Source organism: Salminus brasiliensis, chromosome 11, assembly GCF_030463535.1.
Source record: "Salminus brasiliensis chromosome 11, fSalBra1.hap2, whole genome shotgun sequence".
In the NCBI taxonomy this organism is placed as follows: Eukaryota; Metazoa; Chordata; class Actinopteri; order Characiformes; family Bryconidae; genus Salminus; species Salminus brasiliensis.
The window spans coordinates 553,767-575,704 of record NC_132888.1 but is presented as its reverse complement, the minus strand read 5'-3'; the positions used below and the strand labels follow the sequence as shown (position 1 = coordinate 575,704).

Below are 21,938 nucleotides of genomic sequence, written 5' to 3'. Positions count from 1 at the left end.
TGTTAAGTGTGTACCTGCAGCTGACATCTCATCACTGCTGTCACTGGGGGAGGTCTGATACATGTGGGGGTCCACAAACGGAGTGAAGGAGGCTTTAGATCCACCGCCCAGAGTGTACTACACACACACACACACACACACACACACACACACACACACACACACACAGGTCAGAAACACTCATCTCAACCTTGGAATTCTTAATGGCTGATAAGTGTGTGGCACTGTAGCCACAGCTGATATTAACATTAGCGCCACCTAGTGTCCCTTTCTGCTTCACGCTCATAACTATAATTCCAATTAGGCAATTTTCTTCGCCCTTTCCTTTAAACTTCATTAAAGGGCTCATATCCCTTAGTTTTATTCCCTTAGTCTGAACCAACAGAATGTACTTCCATCATAATTAATCAGTCATTAGCATGAATGGGCGGGGTTAAAGTGCTGGAGGCTGAATGAGGCTGATGTGCTGGTTTATGTGACATCACAACAGTGCATTCAAAAACTGGCTGTTTTCAAATATTTCGTTATGTGAAATACCGGCCCTTTAAAATTCAGACAGTTTTTTGCTTGGTAGAGAATGTAGTGTAACTATGGAAACATGTGAGTGTAACTATGGAAATGTACGCAGTGTAACCATGGAAATGCGAGTAAGTGGAGTGGTACCTCCTGTAGGTCCTGCGAGTGGAGGTCCAGCTGTTCAGTGGGAGTACCTGAGGGCGACTGGCTCTCCTGCACCAAATCCGGCAAATTACCATTACCCACAAACCCATTACTCTCACCACCCTGAGAGAGAGAGAGGGGAGGGGGGGTGAATAACTTACTTTAAATGTAGGTATTGTGATATACACTGAGGAGGCGGAGCTACAGTCTCTCAGTAGGGTGAATGGGCTGAGTACTGGTGTGGGTGGAGTGTAACTGGGTCCGGTTCTCACCTCCCTCATGAGCAGCGTTCCGTCTTTAGAGCCGCTGTAAGAATCTTCATGACTGCTGCTGTAGCACTCACTGCTCTGCACTGACGGCCTGAACACACACACACACACACACTTTAGAGGGACAAGGTAGGGGTTTCTAATAAAGTGGCCAGTTAAGAAGCAGAAGGTAGGTGTTTCTATTAAAGTGGCCAGTGAATCCTAGTTGTATATATGTGTCTCTGGTGAACTTACATGATTCTAGGAATGTCGCTGACCGGTACAGTACCATCATGTGCAACGTTTTCACCGTCCTCGTCCTCACTGCTCTCAGACTCCTCGCTGGATGAGGAATAATCGGTCACTTTGACGGGCGGCCGGTTAGACTCGTCCACTCGCAGTTCACGCAGCTCTTTAGCTAAAGCAGTCAGATCCTGCAGAAAGAGAGAGAGAGTTTCTAATAAAGTGGCCAGTGAGTGGAAGCACAGGGTAGTTGTTTCTAATAAAGTGGCCAGTGAGTGGAAGCACAGGGTAGGTGTTTCTAATAAAGTGGCCAGTGGGTGGAAGCACAGGGTAGGGGTTTCTAATAAAGTGGCCAGTGAGTGGAAGCACAGGGTAGGTGTTCCTAATAAAGTGGCCAGTGAGTGGAAGCACAGGGTAGTTGTTTCTAATAAAGTGGCCAGTGAGTGGAAGCACAGGGTAGGGGTGTTTCTAATAAAGTGGCCAGTGAGTGGAAGCACAGGGTAGGGGTGTTTCTAATAAAGTGGCCAGTGAGTGTAAGCACAGGGTAGGTGTTTCTAATAAAGTGGCCAGTGAGTGGAAGCACAGGGTAGGTGTTTCTAATAAAGTGGCCAGTGAGTGGAAGCACAGGGTAGGTGTTTCTAATAAAGTGGCCAGTGAGTGGAAGCACAGGGTAGGGGTTTCTAATAAAGTGGCCAGTGAGTGGAAGCACAGGGTTGCTCTGTATTTCTATAAAAAAAAAAGGAGAAGCTGAGGATTTGAGAGTCTGTATAATAAAGAGAGGAGGAGTATGAACGCTGAAACTGAGGGCAGGGATTTTCCTGACCCTCTGCTGCCCCGGGAAACTGCAGGAATCTAAACAAACTGGCACAGAGAACACTGGTGTGTGTGTGTGTGTGTGTGTGTGTGTGTGTGTGTGTGTGTGTGTGTGTGTGTGTGTGTGAGAAAGTTTAGAGGGTGAAAGAGGACAGAGACTCTTCTCAGACTTACAAAGACAGAGAGAGTGCAAGAGAGAGGGAGTGAGAGAGAGAGGGAGTGAGAGAGAGAGAGAGAGAGAGAGAGAGAGAGAGAGAGAGAGAGAGAGAGAGAGAGAGAGAGAGAGCTGAGGGTCAGTAGAGATTGTAGGTCACTCAGCTAATTATGTCGACAATGCCAGCTCTGTTCACAAATTCATCACGACCCAATGCACTCCAAAAGAGAACCTCCCAAAGAACGTGAGAAACACTGAGAGGAACCGAGACTCAACTGGAGAACCTTCCACAAGGTGTGAAGCAGAACCACTCTTTAACCCAGACTCAAGAAAAGAACCTCCCTGAAAGAGTGAGGAACCACTGAGAGGAACCGAGGAACCTTCTTAAGAGCTTCAGGAAGAACCACTGAGGAACCTGAAGTCAATAGAACTTCCTAAAGAGTGTGACTGGAGAAAGGGGCCGAGACTGGAGAACCTCTCTGAGAACATTGTGATCGTCACTTCCGCTCAGAAGCGTCTGCAGTGAAATACGGCCGGGCACTGAAGGGGGCGATAAGGCACCGGGGTCCGAGCACCAGCGTCCAGCTCTCACCTCAGATACCCTCAGCAGCAGCCGGTTCTCTGCAGCGTGGGCGGACAGCAGGAGAATAGCAAACACCGGGTTTTGTGTCTGGCGGTGAGAAGCGCTGCACGGCTGCAGGACTTAGCGGCTGATGTGACCGGAATTCACAGCTGAACATAAAGAGACTCGGAGCCTCAGAGGGTTCTGTCTGTAGAGATCCAGCAGTGAGGAACTGAGGAGCCATTTAAAGAACACTGCCATTCAAATGCTAATGTGGCTGACGGGTAACCCCTCACGCTCTAGAGCTGGACTGAAAGGGATGCTTCACTCCTTAAATCCAATCATATAGAAATATATACGCATAGAGTTTTTTCCATGTGAGAGAAGCTACACTATATGGACAAAAGTATTGGGACACCTCCACATTCCATCTACAGGAGCTTTCATATTATCCCATTCTAAACCCATAGGCCCCCCTCTGCTGCTCTAATGCACTGACCTGGATTCAGTTCAACCTCAGGTAGTTTAAGATCTTAGCACCTGTACAGAAGTTGACCCAGCCTGGCTCCACTGGGTCAGGCCGCTATGTCCATGGCTCATGTGTAACCTGTGTAAATTGTAACCTGTATAACAGCAACCTTAGTATGTGTGTGTGTGTGTGTGTGTGTGTGTGTGTGTGTGTGTGTTATTCACCGCTGGCCGGCTGATCCTCGTCTCTCGGTTCTCTTCCTGCCGGGGTTTAGGGACCTCCTGAGCCGCCACTGGAGAACCTTCTGGCTTAGCAGCACCTACACACACACACACACACACACACACACACACACACACAATAACAAAGTTGGCAAGAGAAAAAATAATATGTATATCCTGGACGTCAGTGTAGGATAGACGACACCTGTGAAGCTGGTCAGTGCTGGTGTGTAGCAGGTGTGTGGTGTGTGTTCTCACCCTGAGTGTGTTTCCGGTCGGTTCTGTCGGGGTGTGTGTCGCTGTGGGAGCTAGGTGTGCTGGAGCTGGAGGAGCTGTTACTGCCCACCCTCTGCAGACCAATGTCCAGAGACAGCTCTGTCCTCCGCAGGTCAGGATTACTGTATACACACACACACACACACACACACACACACACACACACACACGGTTACAACTATAGCCATTTTCACGGTTACACTATAGCCATTTCCATGGTTACAACTATAGCCATTTCCATGGTTACAACTATAGCCATTTCCATGGTTACAACTATAGACATTTCCATGGTTACAACTATAGCCATTTCCATGGTTACAACTATAGCTAGTTTCATGGTTACATTATAGACATTTCCATGGTTACACTAAAGCCATTTACATGGTTACAACTATAGCCATTTCCATGGTTACAACTATAGCCATTTCCATGGTTACAACTATAGCCATTTCCATGGTTACAACTATAGCTAGTTTCATGGTTACACTATAGCCATTTACATGGTTACACTAAAGCCAATTCCATGGTTACAACTATAGCCATTTCCATGGTTACAACTATAGCTAGCTTCATGGTTACACTATAGCCATTTCCATGGTTACACTATAGCCATTTACATGGTTACACTATAGCCATTTACATTGTTACAACTATAGCTAGCTTCATGGTTACAACTATAGCCATTTCCATGGTTACAACTATAGCTAGCTTCATGGTTACACTATAGCCATTTCCATGGTTACACTATAGCCATTTACATGGTTACACTATAGCCATTTCCATTGTTACAACTATAGCTAGTTTCATGGTTACACTATAGCCATTTACATGGTTACAACTATAGCTAGTTTCATGGTTACACTATAGCCATTTCCATGGTTACACTATAGCCATTTACATGGTTACACTATAGCCATTTACATTGTTACAACTATAGCTAGCTTCATGGTTACAACTATAGCCATTTCCATGGTTACAACTATAGCTAGCTTCATGGTTACACTATAGCCATTTCCATGGTTACACTATAGCCATTTACATGGTTACACTATAGCCATTTCCATTGTTACAACTATAGCTAGTTTCATGGTTACACTATAGCCATTTACATGGTTACAACTATAGCTAGTTTCATGGTTACACTATAGCCATTTACATGGTTACACTAAAGCCATTTACATGGTTACACTATAGCCATTTCCATTGTTACAACTATAGCTAGTTTCATGGTTACACTATAGCCATTTCCATGGTTACAACTATAGCTAGTTTCATGGTTACACTATAGCCATTTCCATGGTTACAACTATAGCTAGTTTCATGGTTACACTATAGACATTTCCATGGTTACTCTATAGACATTTCCATTGTTACAACTATAGCCATTTCCATTGTTACAACTATAGCTAGTTTCATGGTTACACTATAGCCATTTACATGGTTACAACTATAGCTAGTTTCATGGTTACACTATAGCCATTTCCATGGTTACACTATAGCCATTTACATGGTTACAACTATAGCCATTTACATGGTTACAACTATAGCTAGCTTCATGGTTACAACTATAGCCATTTCCATGGTTACACTATAGCCATTTACATGGTTACAACTATAGCTAGTTTCATGGTTACATTATAGACATTTCCATGGTTACAACTATAGCTAGTTTCATGGTTACACTATAGACATTTCCATGGTTACAACATAGCCATTTCCATTGTTACAACTATAGCTAGTTTCATGGTTACATTATAGACATTTCCATGGTTACAAGTATAGCTAGTTTCATGGTTACAACTACAGCTAGTTTCATGGTTACACTATAGACATTTCCATGGTTACACTATAGACATTTCCATGGTTACAACATAGCCATTTCCATTGTTACAACTATAGCTAGTTTCATGGTTACATTATAGACATTTCCATGGTTACAACTTTAGCCAGTTTCATGGTTAAAACTTTAGCCAGTTTCATGGTTAAAACTTTAGCCATTTCCATGGTTACACTATAGCCATTTCCATGGTTACACTATAGCCATTTCCATGGTTACACTATAGCCATTTACATGGTTACAACTATAGCTAGTTTCATGGTTACAACTATAGCCATTTCCATTGTTACACTATAGCCATTTCCATTGTTACACTATAGCCATTTCCATTGTTACAACTATAGCTAGTTTCATGGTTACATTATAGACATTTCCATGGTTACAACTATAGCCATTTCCATTGTTACAACTATAGCTAGTTTCATGGTTACATTATAGACATTTCCATGGTTACAACTATAGCCATTTCCATTGTTACAACTATAGCTAGTTTCATGTGTACATTATAGACATTTCCATGGTTACAACATAGCCATTTCCATGGTTACACTATAGCCATTTCCATGGTTAAAACTTTAGCCAGTTTCATGGTTAAAACTTTAGCCAGTTTCATGGTTAAAACTTTAGCCATTTCCATGGTTACACTATAGCCATTTCCATGGTTACACTATAGCCATTTCCATGGTTACAACTATAGCTAGTTTCATGGTTACAGCTATAGCCATTTCCATGGTTACACTATGGTCAGGTCCATGGTTACACTATGACCATTTCCATGGTTACACTATAGCCAGGTCCATAGTCACACTATAAACATTTCCGTGGTTACAACATAGTAATTTCCATGGTTACACTACACCAATGTCTAATGATACACTATGTCCAGTTTCACAGTAGTGCTATGAGTAGATTCCTCGTAGACTTGGTTCTATTGAACAAAGTGACACAGTGTGTTCTGACCTGCTGCGGATCAGCTGAGAACCGGGCCGCTGTCTGAGCTCTCCTGATGCTGACCCGTTTCCGGGAGAGGTCTTCCTCACCATGGCAGGGGAGATGGAGGCAGGTCGGGGGGGCGCTGCACTCACTCCACTCAACTTTAACCACAAACAGGTGGACAGACATCAGAGAACCCTGGAAGTAGCTGATGCAGGCTTATGTTCTCCAATCAGCTCGGTGCTAGCTGCATGCCTAAATCGGCACTCAGGCTTCGGGTGCACTCATACTGACCTTGGCTCGCATGTCGCCCTCCATCAGCCAGAGGGGGCTGCGCTCATGCTTCTCCTCACGACCTCGAGAAGGCACAGCAGACACAGCAGGCATCTCTGAGGTGGGGTCAGAGTTCTGGCGGGGCATTTCGGGCCGGTGAGCCGCCAAGCCCTCCTGGAAGGCTGTAACGCCTTTAGAGGACTGGTCGTGTAGAGACGGAGAACCAGACAGGGAGGAACCGTGGGGCTTCACAGAGACCAGGTGGGCCATCTGAGAAAACACAGGCCTGATTTGTAAGTGAGGCCTGATTTGTAAAGGTCTGGTCCACAGTAAGGGAGGTGGCTCAGTGGCAGTGGAGCACAGGGGGAAGGTCAGTCCTACCTGTGGTTCTATGGGTCTGTGCATTGGGGGGTTGCGTCCAGCCTGTATGCCTCCACTGCTGAAGGACTCGGAGCGGGGGGGCAGATTTGGGTCAGAAATCCGGTTAGCCGCTTTGTGTTGCAGAGCCGGAGAACTTTGGCGATTCAGTCTGGATCGTTCCTCCACCTGCTCGACAAAATCAGAACCGCATCAGAACGGAACAGTCTATCAACAACCCAATCACCAGCGAGCACCAAAGCAACCCAGCAGAACCCAGCGGTCATGGTCTAAACACGGCGGAACTGATAGAACACATTAAAGGAATAGTTTGATGGAGTTCATGTTCTAGATAAAAAAGTGAGTCATACAGATAAAGAACCACATAAACAAGAGGGTTCTACATCACCTAACCAGTAATAATCGAAGCTCATTTCTGACCCAAACTGACTGTCATTCACTGATTCTGAGATTTTCATCAAACTATTCCTTTAATAAATAAAAACTACAACAGCCAACTACACATGATCTCAGTGAGTAAAATCATCTTAAATCCAGTTAAAATATCATATTTAATTTATTTTAGATTTCTGTAAAAGTATTTTTAATCATTTGTAATAATAAAATATGATGATATAATAAATATATCTATATATGATATTTGATATATATATACATACACACACATTGGTTTTTAATAAATACATTATCAATAAGTATATTTGTAGTCATAAATGTCGTTTTATTTACTAGAAATAAATATTTATTTTTAAATAGACTTCAGGAAAACGTATATTAAAAAAATACCACATTAATTCACATACAGCTAAAAGGAAATGTCAAATAAAATAAGAATATTTGTAACATAAAAAGTTTAGTCCAGCATATTCAGATATATTTGTTATAAACTACATAATAATCCCTAGAAGTGTGCTATTGGTCAGATCGGAGCTAGAAGTATATTTGTACTTCGATGTAAATAAATCTAACGTCTATGTTTAATAAATAGTGTATATTAGTGATGCAGGTGTAATTCCTAATAAATGTGTTTAACTTCACTTTAAGTAAATATGAAATATGGATTTAAATACATATGCAGTAGTGTGTCTAATGTCTACATAAGTATACATACACTATTTCCATTTTAGCACAGTTAAGAACACTTAACAGTTAAAGTTGAGTTTTTGTTCTATTTCTTTTAGAGTTTAATGGTTTAAAGTTAAATAAGTACAGAAACAGTATTTCTATGTTTAACTGCACTGATCATTAGTGTGAGTACTGTGTGTCGCATACTGGGGTCTATTTTGTTCAGTAGGGTATACTTATAGGGTATGTTATTATTATTATTATTATTATTATTAGATATTTCTATTTTAGAGTTAAGATGCTTCCACTTACCAAGAGATCACTGTTTAAAGTGTATACATAAGTGCTTATTTAATACACTTAATAAAGTCATCTACACTCTTATTTATACAGACATCATGTACAGTTAGAACCTCCTACAATGTCAGAAGGAGAGAAATATAGTACAGTAGAGCATGGGAGCATGTGTTTACGCACTGATGAGGGATTCTGTGGAGTGAACTGGCAACCCTAGGTGAGGTAACCAGGTTTAAATGCCCAATTAAATAATGTGTAGATAGATATTTGGGGACTATTAGGATGATCTGTGTGTTTTATAAAGCTTCACGCAGTGCATCAACACATCCTCTGTTGGACCCCAGAGGCCGGGGACAGAAAGACTGTAGTCATTTGATTCAGAATCAGATTCAGTTTCATTTCACTGTGGAGAAAACGAGAGAAATTTATGTTAAACAACAAAAATAGTTAAAATAAAAACTCCACCAGCTCAGAGACCACTTTAACCCTTACTCGTCTATATAGCCTCAATCTGTTCAGATCTTGAGGAGGTTAAATGCTGATTAATGTTGTACGTTATTCTAACTTTTAGACTTCATGTTGTTTATATTATAGTTCTTTGCTATGATTTTGTTTATAGAATATGTTACATAAACACACATTTTCTGCTGTAATGCTGCAATATCTAAAAACCAAAACCCAATTCAACACTTCTAACAGTATTCTGATTCAAAGGCTTGGCAAAATGGATAAATGCATGAGTCAACAATAACTATCCACTTCAGATCATAACAAATCTTCTTACACACACTGATTTGAGAGCTCAGACATCTAAGGGTTAAAGAGGAAATACATCACACACCAACAAATATCACTCAGACTCAGTTAAGGCATGAACTAGGGGTGTAAATCTCTGACATCACAGTGATTCGGTTTGATTGCGATTCTTCAGGAACTGATTCAGTGCATGAATTCGCTTTGCCAGGATTCAGTCTGATTCAGCTCATTTTGATAAGATTTAAACTGGACTTCAATGTTCAGGAATTCATCACACACTGCAGCTGAATCAGCACCTTCAGACTGATCTACACCCCACCGCTCTACAGATCTACAGTTCAGCGTTAGTCCTTCAGCACTACTGAACACACTCATCAGTGACCAAGTCTAATAACAGCCTCTCGGTTCACTAGCGGACGGCAAACACGAGAGGGAAGGAGGATCCACCACCGACAGCCAGCAGCAGCAGAGGGTCAGGAGGCGAGGGAGGAGGGGGCTAACACTCACACACTGCGGCCTGGAGCAGCACGGGGGTCTGGAGCAGGTATGTGGAGATGCCCTCAGACGATGTGAGAGGCATTTGGAGATGGAAACGCGTTCAGAGATTATTTGAGGAGCTTTTGGAGACGAGCATCTGGACAGGTTTCTCTTCTGGGTTTGGTAACTTGCTAATCTGCTTGCTAACTGCTAATTGGCTCTCATGAAGAAACAGGAAGAATGAAATATCTGTAGCTATCTGTTCCCTTTCTGGTCCGGCTTGACTAATAAACAAAGGAAAGCCAATAGAAACTGTACAGGAAAGGTTCTATCACCATAAAGCTATTTACACAGACTGTGCTTCTCCACTGTTCACACGTTTAGACTCACTGTTATCAATCATATAAACCATAATTCAGCTGCAGATCAATATTTACTTATTCAATATTGTACTTCAGGGGTTCTTTAGTCAATGCAATGGTTCTGTATAGAACCATGACAGCTCAAAGACTATGATTAAAGGGTTCTCCTCAGAATTGGTGGAAAAACCCATAAATCCAGGATAAAGTTCTGCTAAAATGAAACTCCAGAATTTCTGACATTGGAAATGAGGCTATCAGCAGTTTGTATGTAATTATCTACAGCATTACTGCATTATTATAATTCTGTTATAATACAATAAAATGAAAAAGTTACAAATACATTTAAAGTTCTAGTTTATCAACATTAAAATGACTGATAACTGAGTGACTGGTTCTAAGCGTCTGAACAGTGGTGTACGCACTGGGAGCAGATCAGCGCACGTGGGCCGTGGGTCTGATCGTCCAGTTTTGGTCGGGGCTGAAGATCGAGTCTGACAGGGGGGGCGACAGAGAGAAGGAGGGGAAGTTCGAGCTGGGGGATGGTGAGCGGGAGGACCTGGGGCTGTGATTGGGCGAGCTGCGTGGGCTCAGGCCCAACCAGCGGATCACGGACTTCACCATGCCGCGGGGATTCTTACCGGATCTAGGCTTTTTAATGCGGCTATAAGCCGACATGTCCAGCAGCCCCCCGTGGATGGTGCTGGAGTTAGAGCGCCGGAGGTTCGGGCCGTCAAAGCATGGCCAGAAATCAGCCTCAGAGTAGGAGGCAGAGAGGTTCAGGGATGAAGAGCACATGTTGCCATCGTCATCGTCGTTGGCGTAATCGTACTCGTCTGGCTCTTCGTCCACACCGTCACTAAACTGGGGCGCCTGCCACTGCTGCGCAGGGACCGTTAACAGGTTACTGGTGGGCACGGAGTAAGAGCGCCTCTCTCTGGGCATTAGGAGTTGTTTCAGGGAGCCCGCCGGGGCGGAGGCAGACAGATCGATCTTCTTATGCCCGGCCAGGCACTCCTGACTGCTGGCCATCCGCATCCGCCACAAGCTACTTTCTACTTGAGCGTTCTCTATGTCTACCTCTACTCTACGGCAGGGCGAATGCGAGGCCGATCGGGGTTTGAACTCCGAGGCCCAGGATAGACTGACCGCATTATTGCCCGAGGGTCCGGGGCTGCGGCCGCGGGACCGCTCCTGAGCGCGGATCTGCTGCAGCTGGAGGTTAATCTTACGCTCCACAGCTTTGATGTCTTTACTCTCTGAGATCTGGATGTGGGGGAGTGGCTTCAGCTGACCGCGATGCTGCTGGAGCTGCCTCGCCCCCCTGGAGCGCTCCGACTGGGGCATGCTTATGGGGTTGGAGGGGGTGCGGCGCAGCATGTTTTGGCGAGAGGAGGAAGAGGAGGAGGAAGGGTCCATGTTGCGTGCTGGTCTCAGATGAGGATGAGGAGAGTTGCTGTGAGCTCTCTGGAAGAATTATAATTAAAAAGCCATTTTAACACAGAAAACAGAGACGAACACAAACAACATAAACAAACAGCTGTAAACAAACAGAACAACAACTAAAACAAATGTTATGGTTTTTTAGATACAAATAATGACCACTATTAATAACCACACACTGTTCATCACAAATCTGGAATCAGTGGTTTTAGTGCTGTAAAATATGATGTTTTAGAACTGCAGGGCTTTCAGAGAAGCTCTATGAAACCGTACAAGAAACTGTAGAAGCTGTGACATCGCCGGGGATCGAGCCCGAGACAGCTCAATGACAAAGTCAGCGCTTAGACAGCTGCTCCACTCGGCAGCTCCCAACAACATCACTAAAACATAGCCCTCCTTTCTGAACCTAGACCGTAAACCATTATCATCACTGTATAAATATATGGATGAATAAAGCTTTTGTTTAATTAAATTACACTGAAATTACTGCTTTACATTTTGCATTAAAACTATTAAATAAATAAATTATTTTACAAACAATAAACTATTTTTTAAAATTCCAATTATTTTATATGATAATTTAATTTGTGCTTTATTTTTAAATTACGTTATTATTCAAGTTACAGACAGCAAGAATAAATGCAGAATGACTTGTTAATGTATGAATAAACTAAGAAATTTACAATTATCATATAATTAGAAAATAAAATATTATTAACTAAAATAAAAATACATAATTACAAAAAGTTTAGATATTCAATAAATTAAACAATAAAATGTTTCAATAAACAATAAAATGTTTAATAAAAACTAATTTATGAGTACAGTTTGATTAAAATGCAATAGTTAATGAGTTCAGAATTACTGTAATGTACTGAGAGTGAGAGTGAGTGTGAGTGTGAGAGTGCTCCGCAGGGTTACCTCTTTGGCCCAGGCTGGTTTGTCGCTGGAGTTGCCCTTGTCGATGTAGTGATACAGTGGGCGTTTCTCTCCGGGACGGGGCTCCTGCTGCTGCTGATGATGTTGTTGTTGTTGGATGGAGACAAGGTAGGCTCTCTCCTGCTCGAGCTGCCGCTGGAGTCTCTCGGCCTGCCGCTGCTCCTCCAGCTGCTTACGCTTATACTCCTACAGAGAGAGAGAGAGAAAGAGAGAGAGAGAGAGAGAGAGACAGAGACAGAGAGAGAGAGAGAGAGAGAGAGAGAGAGAGAGAGAGAGAGAGAGAGAGACAGAGAGACAGAGAGACAGAGAGAGAGAGAGAGAGAGAGAGAGAGAGTATCAGTGTCTGATTGGTGGAGCATGCAGGAAGTGTATTAATGTTAGTAAAGCGACTACAAAACACACACACACACACACACACACACACACACACACACACACACACACACACGTGTCCGTCAGAAATGTTTTTCACAGGTGTTTCAGTACAGGTGTGTGGTCCACGGTGGGCTCAGGTATGGGGGGGGGGTGTTTACCAGCAGTAGAGCCTGCTCCTGAAGGAGCTGCTGCTGCAGGATCTCTAACTGCCTCTGCTCCTCCTCCAACTGCAGACGAATATACTCCTACACACACACACACACACACACACACACACACACACACACCAGCAGAGAGAGAGAGAGAGAGAGAGAGGGAAAAGAAGAGTAGAGAGAGGAGCTAGTTAGTCAGTGTTAGTTAGAGTGAGGGAGGAAGGCTGGAGGAGTGTTAGTGATCTGCAGTTCCAGCTAACTACAACATACCATTACCTAGAGCAAAGAACCAGAGAGAGAGAACCGAGAGCTGAAGGTGGTGGTTAATCTGGACCAATGGGAGAGCTGGTTTAGCTGAATCTACCCAGATACCACAGAGACAACCATCCTGTTTAAGATGTGAGGAGTGGTTACACACTTTTGTGTGTGTGTGTGTGTGTGTGTGTGTGTGTACGTACCTGTTCTCTCTCAGCCTGTCTCCTCTCCTGCAGCTTCCTCTGTTCATGCCTCTGCTGCTGCAATACACACACATTTACCCATATTTATCATGTGTGTGTGTGTGTTTAATGTAACTGTACCCTATATGTATTATATACATATCAGAACTTTTATGCAATAATATAGTGTATTTACTCAATAATAAATCTAAACATCACACACACACACACACACACACTCTATCTACCTCCTCTAGTCTGCGCCTCTGCTCCTTCTGCCCCTCGATGCGTTTCTGCCTATCTGCCAGTAGTTGGCGCTTGTGTTCCTCATTTTGCTGTTCCTGCTGTTGTCTCCTGATGGCCTCAGAGCGCTCCTTATTGGCCAGCTGCAGCCGCAGGAAGTCCCGCCTCAGAGTGGACTCACCGGGGACATTAATGATGGAGCTGTGGAGGACCAATCAGAAGCAGGTTCAGCTCCCAAACTAGCCAGTGATGCCACACTCAAGCATAACTGTATGGTACGGTGCAGTGATGGGTTCATACATTATTAAAATATTAATAATAATAATAATAATAATAATAATAATGATGAGGATGATGAGGATATTACTGTGTGAGGGTCAGTACCTTGGATCCCCCACATCACGTTCCTCTTCGTCCTCTTCACTCCCACTGTACTCGTACTCTGTCTCATCTGAAACAGCAGCAAAATCAGATTATTACAGTCTTACAGAGAGAGGTGTGTGTGAGTGTGTGTGTGTGTGTGTGTGTGTGTGAGTGTGTGTGTGAGTGTGTGTGTGAGTGTGTGTGTGTGTGTGAGTGTGTGTGTGTGTGCTGGTTTCCTGGTTTATGAGGATCTTCCTCCTCACTAAGCACCTGCATTACTAGGACTCCCGTAATTATGAGGACAGGGCTGGGGTTCTCATTATCCCCACACACACATATAATATGTGTGTGTGTGTGTGTGTGTACACACACTCCTGTTTGTGTTTACTGCTGCTGGACACAGGCCACTAAAGGCTGTCACATTCACTTAGTGTCCACACAGAAGCATGGTGGGGTGTTTCTAATAAAGTGTCCAGTGAGTGGAAGCACAAGGTAGGGGGGTTTCTAATAAAGTGGCCAGTGAGTGGAAGCACAAGGTGGGGGTGTTTCTAATAAAGTGGCCAGTGAGTGGAAGCACAGGGTAGGGGTGTTTCTAATAAAGTGGCCAGTGAGTGGAAGCACAAGGTAGGGGGGTTTCTAATAAAGTGTCCAGTGAGTGGAAGCACAAGGTGGGGGTGTTTCTAATAAAGTGGCCAGTGAGTGGAAGCACAAGGTAGGGGGGTTTCTAATAAAGTGTCCAGTGAGTGGAAGCACAAGGTGGGGGTGTTTCTAATAAAGTGGCCAGTGAGTGGAAGCACAAGGTAGGGGTGTTTCTAATAAAGTGGCCAGTGAGTGGAAGCACAAGGTAGGGGTGTTTCTAATAAAGTGGCCAGTGAGTGGAAGCACAAGGTAGGGGTTTCTAATAAAGTGGCCAGTGAGTGGAAGCACAAGGTAGGGGTGTTTCTAATAAAGTGGCCAGTGAGTGGAAGCACAGGGTAGGAGTGTTTCTAATAAAGTGGCCAGTGAGTGGAAGCACAAGGTAGGGGTGTTTCTAATAAAGTGGCCAGTGAATGGACGCACAGGGTAGGGGTTTCTAATAAAGTGGCCAGTGAGTGGAAGCACAGGGTAGGGGTGTTTCTATTAAAGTGGCCAGTGAGTGGAAGCACAAGGTAGGGGTTTCTAATAAAGTGGCCAGTGAGTGGAAGCACAAGGTAGGGGTTTCTAATAAAGTGGCCAGTGAGTGGAAGCACAGGGTAGGGGTGTTTCTAATAAAGTGGCCAGTGAGTGGAAGCACAAGGTAGGGGTGTTTCTAATAAAGTGGCCAGTGAATGGAAGCACAAGGTAGGGGTTTCTAATAAAGTGGCCAGTGAGTGGAAGCACAAGGTAGGGGTGTTTCTATTAAAGTGGCCAGTTTCCTGACCTCTCTCTCCTCTCTTCTTCTTGGTGCGGTCGATGTGGTCTTTGAGATGGATGCGGATCTGTCGTTCGTTCTGTAGATCGCGGATGAAGGGGTGCTGCAGGAGCTCCTCCGTACTCGGCCTCTGTGTGTGATTTTTCTTCAGACAGTTATCAATAAACGAATGGAACTTATTAGACCTGCAGAGAACCACAGAGAGAACCAGAGAACCACAGCGTTACACACACACCTGCAACACTCGGCACAAATCCAACCTGTGGTAAACATGGAGAACCTAAGATCCACCTTTCAAATCTTGAAGAGACGGACCTTCTGAAGATTACTGCGGTTCAGATGTCTTGTGCTGAGTTTAGCTGATGGACAGACTGATGAGTTCAGACCTCACGTCTGAGCTCACGGCAAACTTCATACCGGCTCTCAAAACATTACCGACCTCTAGAGTTCCCTGGAGCCCACTGTGAGAACCACGGCTGTCTGGAACAGCCCAAAGCTGAACTGCTTTTTCATAATCAAGTATCTGCTCAGACAGACCTGAGCAGAACCCCCTTCATTAACTACCACGTCAGGAACCGTGAGAGATGGGTTCTACACGACCGTCTCAGTAAACACGTTCAAACTGAGCTGCAGTCACTCAGAGGACCAGGAGAGATCGAGATGTACAATAAGAGAGAGAGAGAGAGAGAGAGAGAGAGAGAGAGAGAGAGAGAGAGAGAGAGAAAGAGAGGGGGGAAGGGAGAGGCTCACCACTTCTTGGACTTCAGTCTGGGGGCTGGATTGCGGGGGATCAGGAACAGAGCTCTCATGGGGTGCATATCACACAGAGCTAGAGAGAGAAAGAGAGAGAGAGAGAGAGAGAGAGAGAGAGAGAGAGAGAGAGAGAGAGAGAGAGAGAGAGAGAGAGAGAGAGAGAGCATGAGGAAGGGGGTGAGAGAGGGAGGGAGTGTTCAGGTATGTTTGCAGGTGTGTGTGAAAATGTGGACAGGCATTTTTAGAGGTGCCTATACAGGTTATAAATTTGCAGGTGTATGTGCAGGTATGTACAATTGAAGGTGTGAACAGATATATTTACAGGTGTATGCACAGGTGTTAACAGATATACTTGCAGGTGGATATATCTGTCTATATTTACAGGTGTGTACATGTATATTTACAGGTGAATATGCCTGTGTATATTTACAGGTGTGTACATGTATATTTACAGGTGAATATGCCTGTGTATATTTACAGGTGTGTACATGTATATTTACAGGTGAATATGCCTGTGTATATTTACAGGTGTGCACATGTATATTTACAGGTGAATATGCCTGTGTATATTTACAGGTGTGCACATGTATATTTACAGGTGAATATGCCTGTGTATATTTACAGGTGTGCACATGTATATTTACAGGTGAATATGCCTGTGTATATTTACAGGTGTGTACAGGTATATTTACAGGTGTGTATAGGTATATTTACAGGTGAATATGCCTGTGTATATTTACAGGTGTGTACAGGTATATTTACAGGTGTGTATAGGTATATTTACAGGTGAATATGCCTGTGTATATTTACAGGTGTGTACATGTATATTTACAGGTGTTTACAGGTGGGTGTTTTACTTACGTGGAGCTCCTTCGGCCATCTCAATGGCTGTGATTCCAAGTGACCACAGATCACTCTGAAACACAAATCACACATATTTAATAGAGTCAGAGCTCAGAAAGCTGCTGTTTCTGTGAAGCGCTGAGACCCTGAACATCTGGACGTCTCAGGACAGGAACAGACTGCAGCGAACAGTGAGGACAGCTGAGAGAATCATCGGTGCTTCTCTGCCCATTCAGAACTTGTACTGCTCAAGCACCAAAAAAAAGGGCAGAGAAAATCCTTACAGACTCCTCGCACCCTGGTCACTACCTCCTCCAGCTGCTCCCGTCTGGCAGACGCTACATAACTGTGTCCACTGCAGTACAGTGGACTTAGGCACTGCCACCATGACCAGAGGATCCCAGGTTCAAATCCTGAGTCATGCTGCCTGCCATCAGCAGCCGGAGCCAGAGGGAGCACAACTGGCCTAGCTCTCTCAGGGGTGGGTAGATGGCTCTGTCTCTCTCCACATCACTTCATTGTCGGGGGCATTATAAGTGAAGGGGGAGAGTACTAACGAGTGGGTTGGGGAATTGGCCATCTACAATTGGGGAAAATAAATAATATTAAAATAATAAAGTGAATACTGTGCTGAACGTTCAGTTGGTATGGTAACTGATTCTGAGCTTGTCCACACGTCTGTCCCCCAGTCTGCAACAGTACACAAACAGGGCGATAGGCCTGAATCTAAAAACAGCCTCTCTCACGCTCTCACGCTGTCTCGTCTGCTGATGTTACATAAACCCTTTCGGCAGAAAGTCAGCTCCTCATTTCTGGTTGGCTCAGTTCTCACAAAACCACTGAACTTCCACAGAAGAGAGGCTTTAAACCTGTCAGTACACCCATCATTAAGTTAGTCACGCTGAATGCCTGGCTGTGGCTGCAAACTGATCGACTCTGTCAAGACTCCTCTGCTTGTGTTTTTACAACCGTCACCTTTCAATTCTTTTTAAAATTCCTTTTACTATTACATAAACACAACACCAGTAAACGTTCACAACATGTCCAAATGTTTGTGGACACCCCTTCTAATGAATGCACAAAGTTGCAAATGCACACACCGCTTGTCTAGTCCCTGTAGAGAAGAAGTACTGCCAATAGAATAGGACTCTCTGGAGCAGATCAACATCATGACCCTATTGGCTCCATGCTGCCTAATAATGCCAGACGTGGGCTAGAGGGGTATAAAGCCCCCCAGCATTGAGGAGCTGTGGAGCAGTGGAGGAACTGTGTTCTCTGAAATGATGGTGGTGGAGCTCCATCCAGTGCTTTTAGATGTAATGAGGTGGGGTGGTGATCATCATCCAACATCCTGAGCTTACTAACAAAAACTCTTGTTGCTGAATGCAATCAAATCCTCACAGCAATGCTCCAATCTGGTAGACTTAAACCTAATTGTAAACGTAAAAGTGGTACTTCACCTTAAAGTCGTACGTAGCTTCTGGGTTTTCATCACAGGCGATCACTTCCGGGGCCATCCAGTAGGGGGTGCCGATAAACGTGTTCCTCCGTCCGACTGTGCGGTCCAGCTGAGCGCTAACACCAAAGTCAACTACAATCACACACCAAACACACATCAAACACATCAAAAACAGATCAAACACACAACAAAACAGATCAAACACAAACATGAGCGCTGGATAAATGAAGTCTTGTTGACAGAAAGTCACAGAACTGTCTGAGATTACTGAACTCAACCTGGACCGGTTCTGATATCAGCTTTAATATCAGCTCTGATATCAGCTCAAGTTTTTGAATACCTTTGAATAGCGTCTTACTAATAACAGTAATTAACGTTATTAGAAATATCATGTCAATAAAGCCGCCTGTAGATAAACTACACTGCTTAGTGGAATACTCTGGTGTTTATTTAGTGTCTATTGAAATGAATAAGCGCGTCGTTGTAGACTGTGTGTGACTTGTTTACACTTTCATCATCAGCTCTACATGGAGTTTGACCACTTTTGCATATGGCTGTATCTACCCGTCTGTTGTATCTACTGTGGTACAGTATTACAGTGTCTGTCCTGACGCTGAACATTAGGACCTTTCTGGGTTACTAGGAAACTGGTTAGAGCTGCTGTAACGGCAGTACTCCAGGCCATCAGGCGGCGCTCTCACCTAGTTTCACCTCTGCGTTCTCCGTGAGCAGCACGTTCTGGCCTTTGATGTCTCTGTGGATGACCTTGTGATGGTGGAGGTGACTCAGACCCTGAGAACAGACAGGAGAATCATTCTTCATAAGTACAATAGTGAGGGGGTTTATACGCCCACAAGTGGGTTCATAAAGTATACAATGTTCACTTTAACCCAATTTATTTTCATATTCATATTATGTTTAAAAAAAAAAACAAATCATATAAAGCCTGATTGTTTAAGATGAGAGATATTTCACTTCCCACAGTATATTAATAAATCAGAAATAAAATATAAATTATGAAAATATGCAATTACCATAATTATATAACTGAACTTTTTAATTTTTTTTTTTAATAATTAAAAATAAAAATATATATAATCATTACTATTATTCTTATTATCAATATTATTGTCATTATCATTAATATAATTTTATATCATTATCATTATTATTATTATTATTATAATCCTTATTATCGTTATCAAGAAGAAGAAGAAGAAGAAGGGGGGATTTTCAGAACTGAAGTTTGTGTATTTTCCTACCCTGAGAATCTCTCTGCTGATGTAGGCGATCCAGTCCTCCTTCAGAGAGTTTCCCTTAGTGTTCTTAATCAGGTCTGTTACAGAACCTGCTCCACAGAACTCCATCACCAACTGCACACACACACACACACACACACACACACACACACACACACACACACACACACACACACACACACACACACACACACAATCAGTGGTCAGTGAGAGCGTCTACCTGTAATTAACTCTATATAACTGTAGTATAAACAGGTAGTCAGGGGTCAGTGGTCAGAATGTGCTGTTGGTCAGTAAGGTTGAGACACTGTATGAAAGTGGTCAGTTCCCCCAGCAGCTCACCTCATTTACTTTAACACTGATTAGATAAACAAGGTGTTGGAGCTGGGAATACTGGCCTTCCTCCAGAAGTTTACTGGAAATGGTTAATCTGACACACACACTCTCTCTCTCTCTCTCTCTCTCTCTCTCTCTCTCTCTCTCTCTCTCTTTCCCTTACCTCATCACTTCCACAAAAGTGGTCATGGTTAGTCACAGATCACCCGTTATAGTGTCTGAAAGTGAGTCAGTGTACCAGGACACACACACACACACACACACACACACACACTCAGCAGAAAGGACATCAGCATGAGTGATGTAAAGTCTGCAGAAACACATGACGGTCTATTCTCAGTGTGTTTCAACATCTGCACTGACCAACACTGCCCTTAATCACATTTGCCGAGGGTCAGCAGAGCTGGTTTAGTGTGACCTCACTGAGCTCAGAGTAAAAGTGCTTTATGATACATCAATGCTGTTAGAATCCAAATCAAACTAATCAAATATTTTATATATTTTATATAAAAATACTAAATAACTCTGAATAACTCCACTGTGTAAATACACACTCCTGTGCCTGAGTCTTATTAGACAAGTCTAAATCAAACTGAATCATAATAATAATTCTAATCAGACTGTGAAGAATCATAATCTAGTTAAATTAAATCAAACTAATATATAGCTAAACATATAAACACTAAATATAAAAACACTAAACATATAAACACTAAACATATAAACACTAAATATAAAAACACTAAACATATAAACACTAAACATATAAACACTAAACACAATTTACAAACACTAAATATATAAACACTAAACACTACATTTACAAACACTAAATATATAAACACTAAATATAAAAACACTAAACACTAAATTTACAAACACTAAATTTACAAACACTAAATTTACAAACACTAAATATATAAACACTAAATATATAAACACTAAACACTAAATATATAAACACTAAACACTAAATATATAAACACTAAATATATAAACACTAAACACTAAATATATAAACACTAAATATATACACACTAAACACTAAATATATACACACTAAACACTAAATATATAAACACTAAACACTAAATATATAAACACTAAACACTAAATATATAAACACTAAATATATAAACACTAAACACTAAATATATAAACACTAAACACTAAATATATAAACACTAAATATATAAACACTAAACACTAAATATATAAACACTAAACACTAAATATATAAACACTAAATATATAAACACTAAATATATAAACACTAAAAACTAAATATATAAACACTAAATATATAAACACTAAATATATAAACACTAAATATATAAACACTAAAAACTAAATATATAAACACTAAACACTAAATATATAAACACTAAATATATAAACACTAAACACTAAATATATAAACACTAAACACTAAATATATAAACACTAAACACTAAATATATAAACACTAAACACTAAATATATAAACACTAAATATATAAACACTAAATATATAAACACTAAAAACTAAATATATAAACACTAAATATATAAACACTAAATATATAAACACTAAAAACTAAATATATAAACACTAAATATATAAACACTAAACACTAAATATATAAACACTAAATATATAAACACTAAATATATAAACACTAAACACTAAATATATAAACACTAAACACTAAATATATACACACTAAACACTAAATATATAAACACTAAATATATACACACTAAACACTAAATATATAAACACTAAATATATAAACACTAAATATATAAACACTAAAAACTAAATATATAAACACTAAATATATAAACACTAAAAACTAAATATATAAACACTAAACACTAAATATATAAACACTAAATATATAAACACTAAACACTAAATATATAAACACTAAATATATAAACAC

At 41.9% G+C, this 21,938-nt stretch overlaps 1 protein-coding gene across 3 annotated transcripts in view; it reads right to left on the bottom strand.

Annotated features, from left to right (window-relative positions):
- The window catches only part of tnika (TRAF2 and NCK interacting kinase a), a 66,459-nt gene that overhangs the window by 7,645 nt on the left and 36,876 nt on the right, over positions 1–21,938 (bottom strand). Inside the window, exons 5-25 of one of the 3 annotated variants that reach the window (XM_072691227.1) lie at positions 19,681–19,791; positions 19,120–19,210; positions 18,420–18,550; positions 16,978–17,032; positions 16,114–16,192; positions 15,373–15,548; positions 13,995–14,061; positions 13,616–13,811; positions 13,389–13,445; positions 12,937–13,023; positions 12,386–12,589; positions 11,171–11,488; positions 7,071–7,235; positions 6,711–6,959; positions 6,444–6,577; positions 3,629–3,768; positions 3,374–3,468; positions 1,164–1,342; positions 933–1,020; positions 664–783; positions 15–117 (exon numbers count right to left, since the gene is read on the bottom strand). In XM_072691227.1, coding sequence (XP_072547328.1) covers positions 15–117; positions 664–783; positions 933–1,020; positions 1,164–1,342; positions 3,374–3,468; positions 3,629–3,768; positions 6,444–6,577; positions 6,711–6,959; positions 7,071–7,235; positions 11,171–11,488; positions 12,386–12,589; positions 12,937–13,023; positions 13,389–13,445; positions 13,616–13,811; positions 13,995–14,061; positions 15,373–15,548; positions 16,114–16,192; positions 16,978–17,032; positions 18,420–18,550; positions 19,120–19,210; positions 19,681–19,791 — 2,845 coding nt within the window. Of the gene's footprint in view, positions 1–14; positions 118–663; positions 784–932; positions 1,021–1,163; positions 1,343–3,373; positions 3,469–3,628; positions 3,769–6,443; positions 6,578–6,710; positions 6,960–7,070; positions 7,236–11,170; positions 11,489–12,385; positions 12,590–12,936; positions 13,024–13,388; positions 13,446–13,615; positions 13,812–13,994; positions 14,062–15,372; positions 15,549–16,113; positions 16,193–16,977; positions 17,033–18,419; positions 18,551–19,119; positions 19,211–19,680; positions 19,792–21,938 lie in introns of those variants that run through there. The other 2 variants (XM_072691228.1, XM_072691229.1) reach the window with 2 other exon arrangements.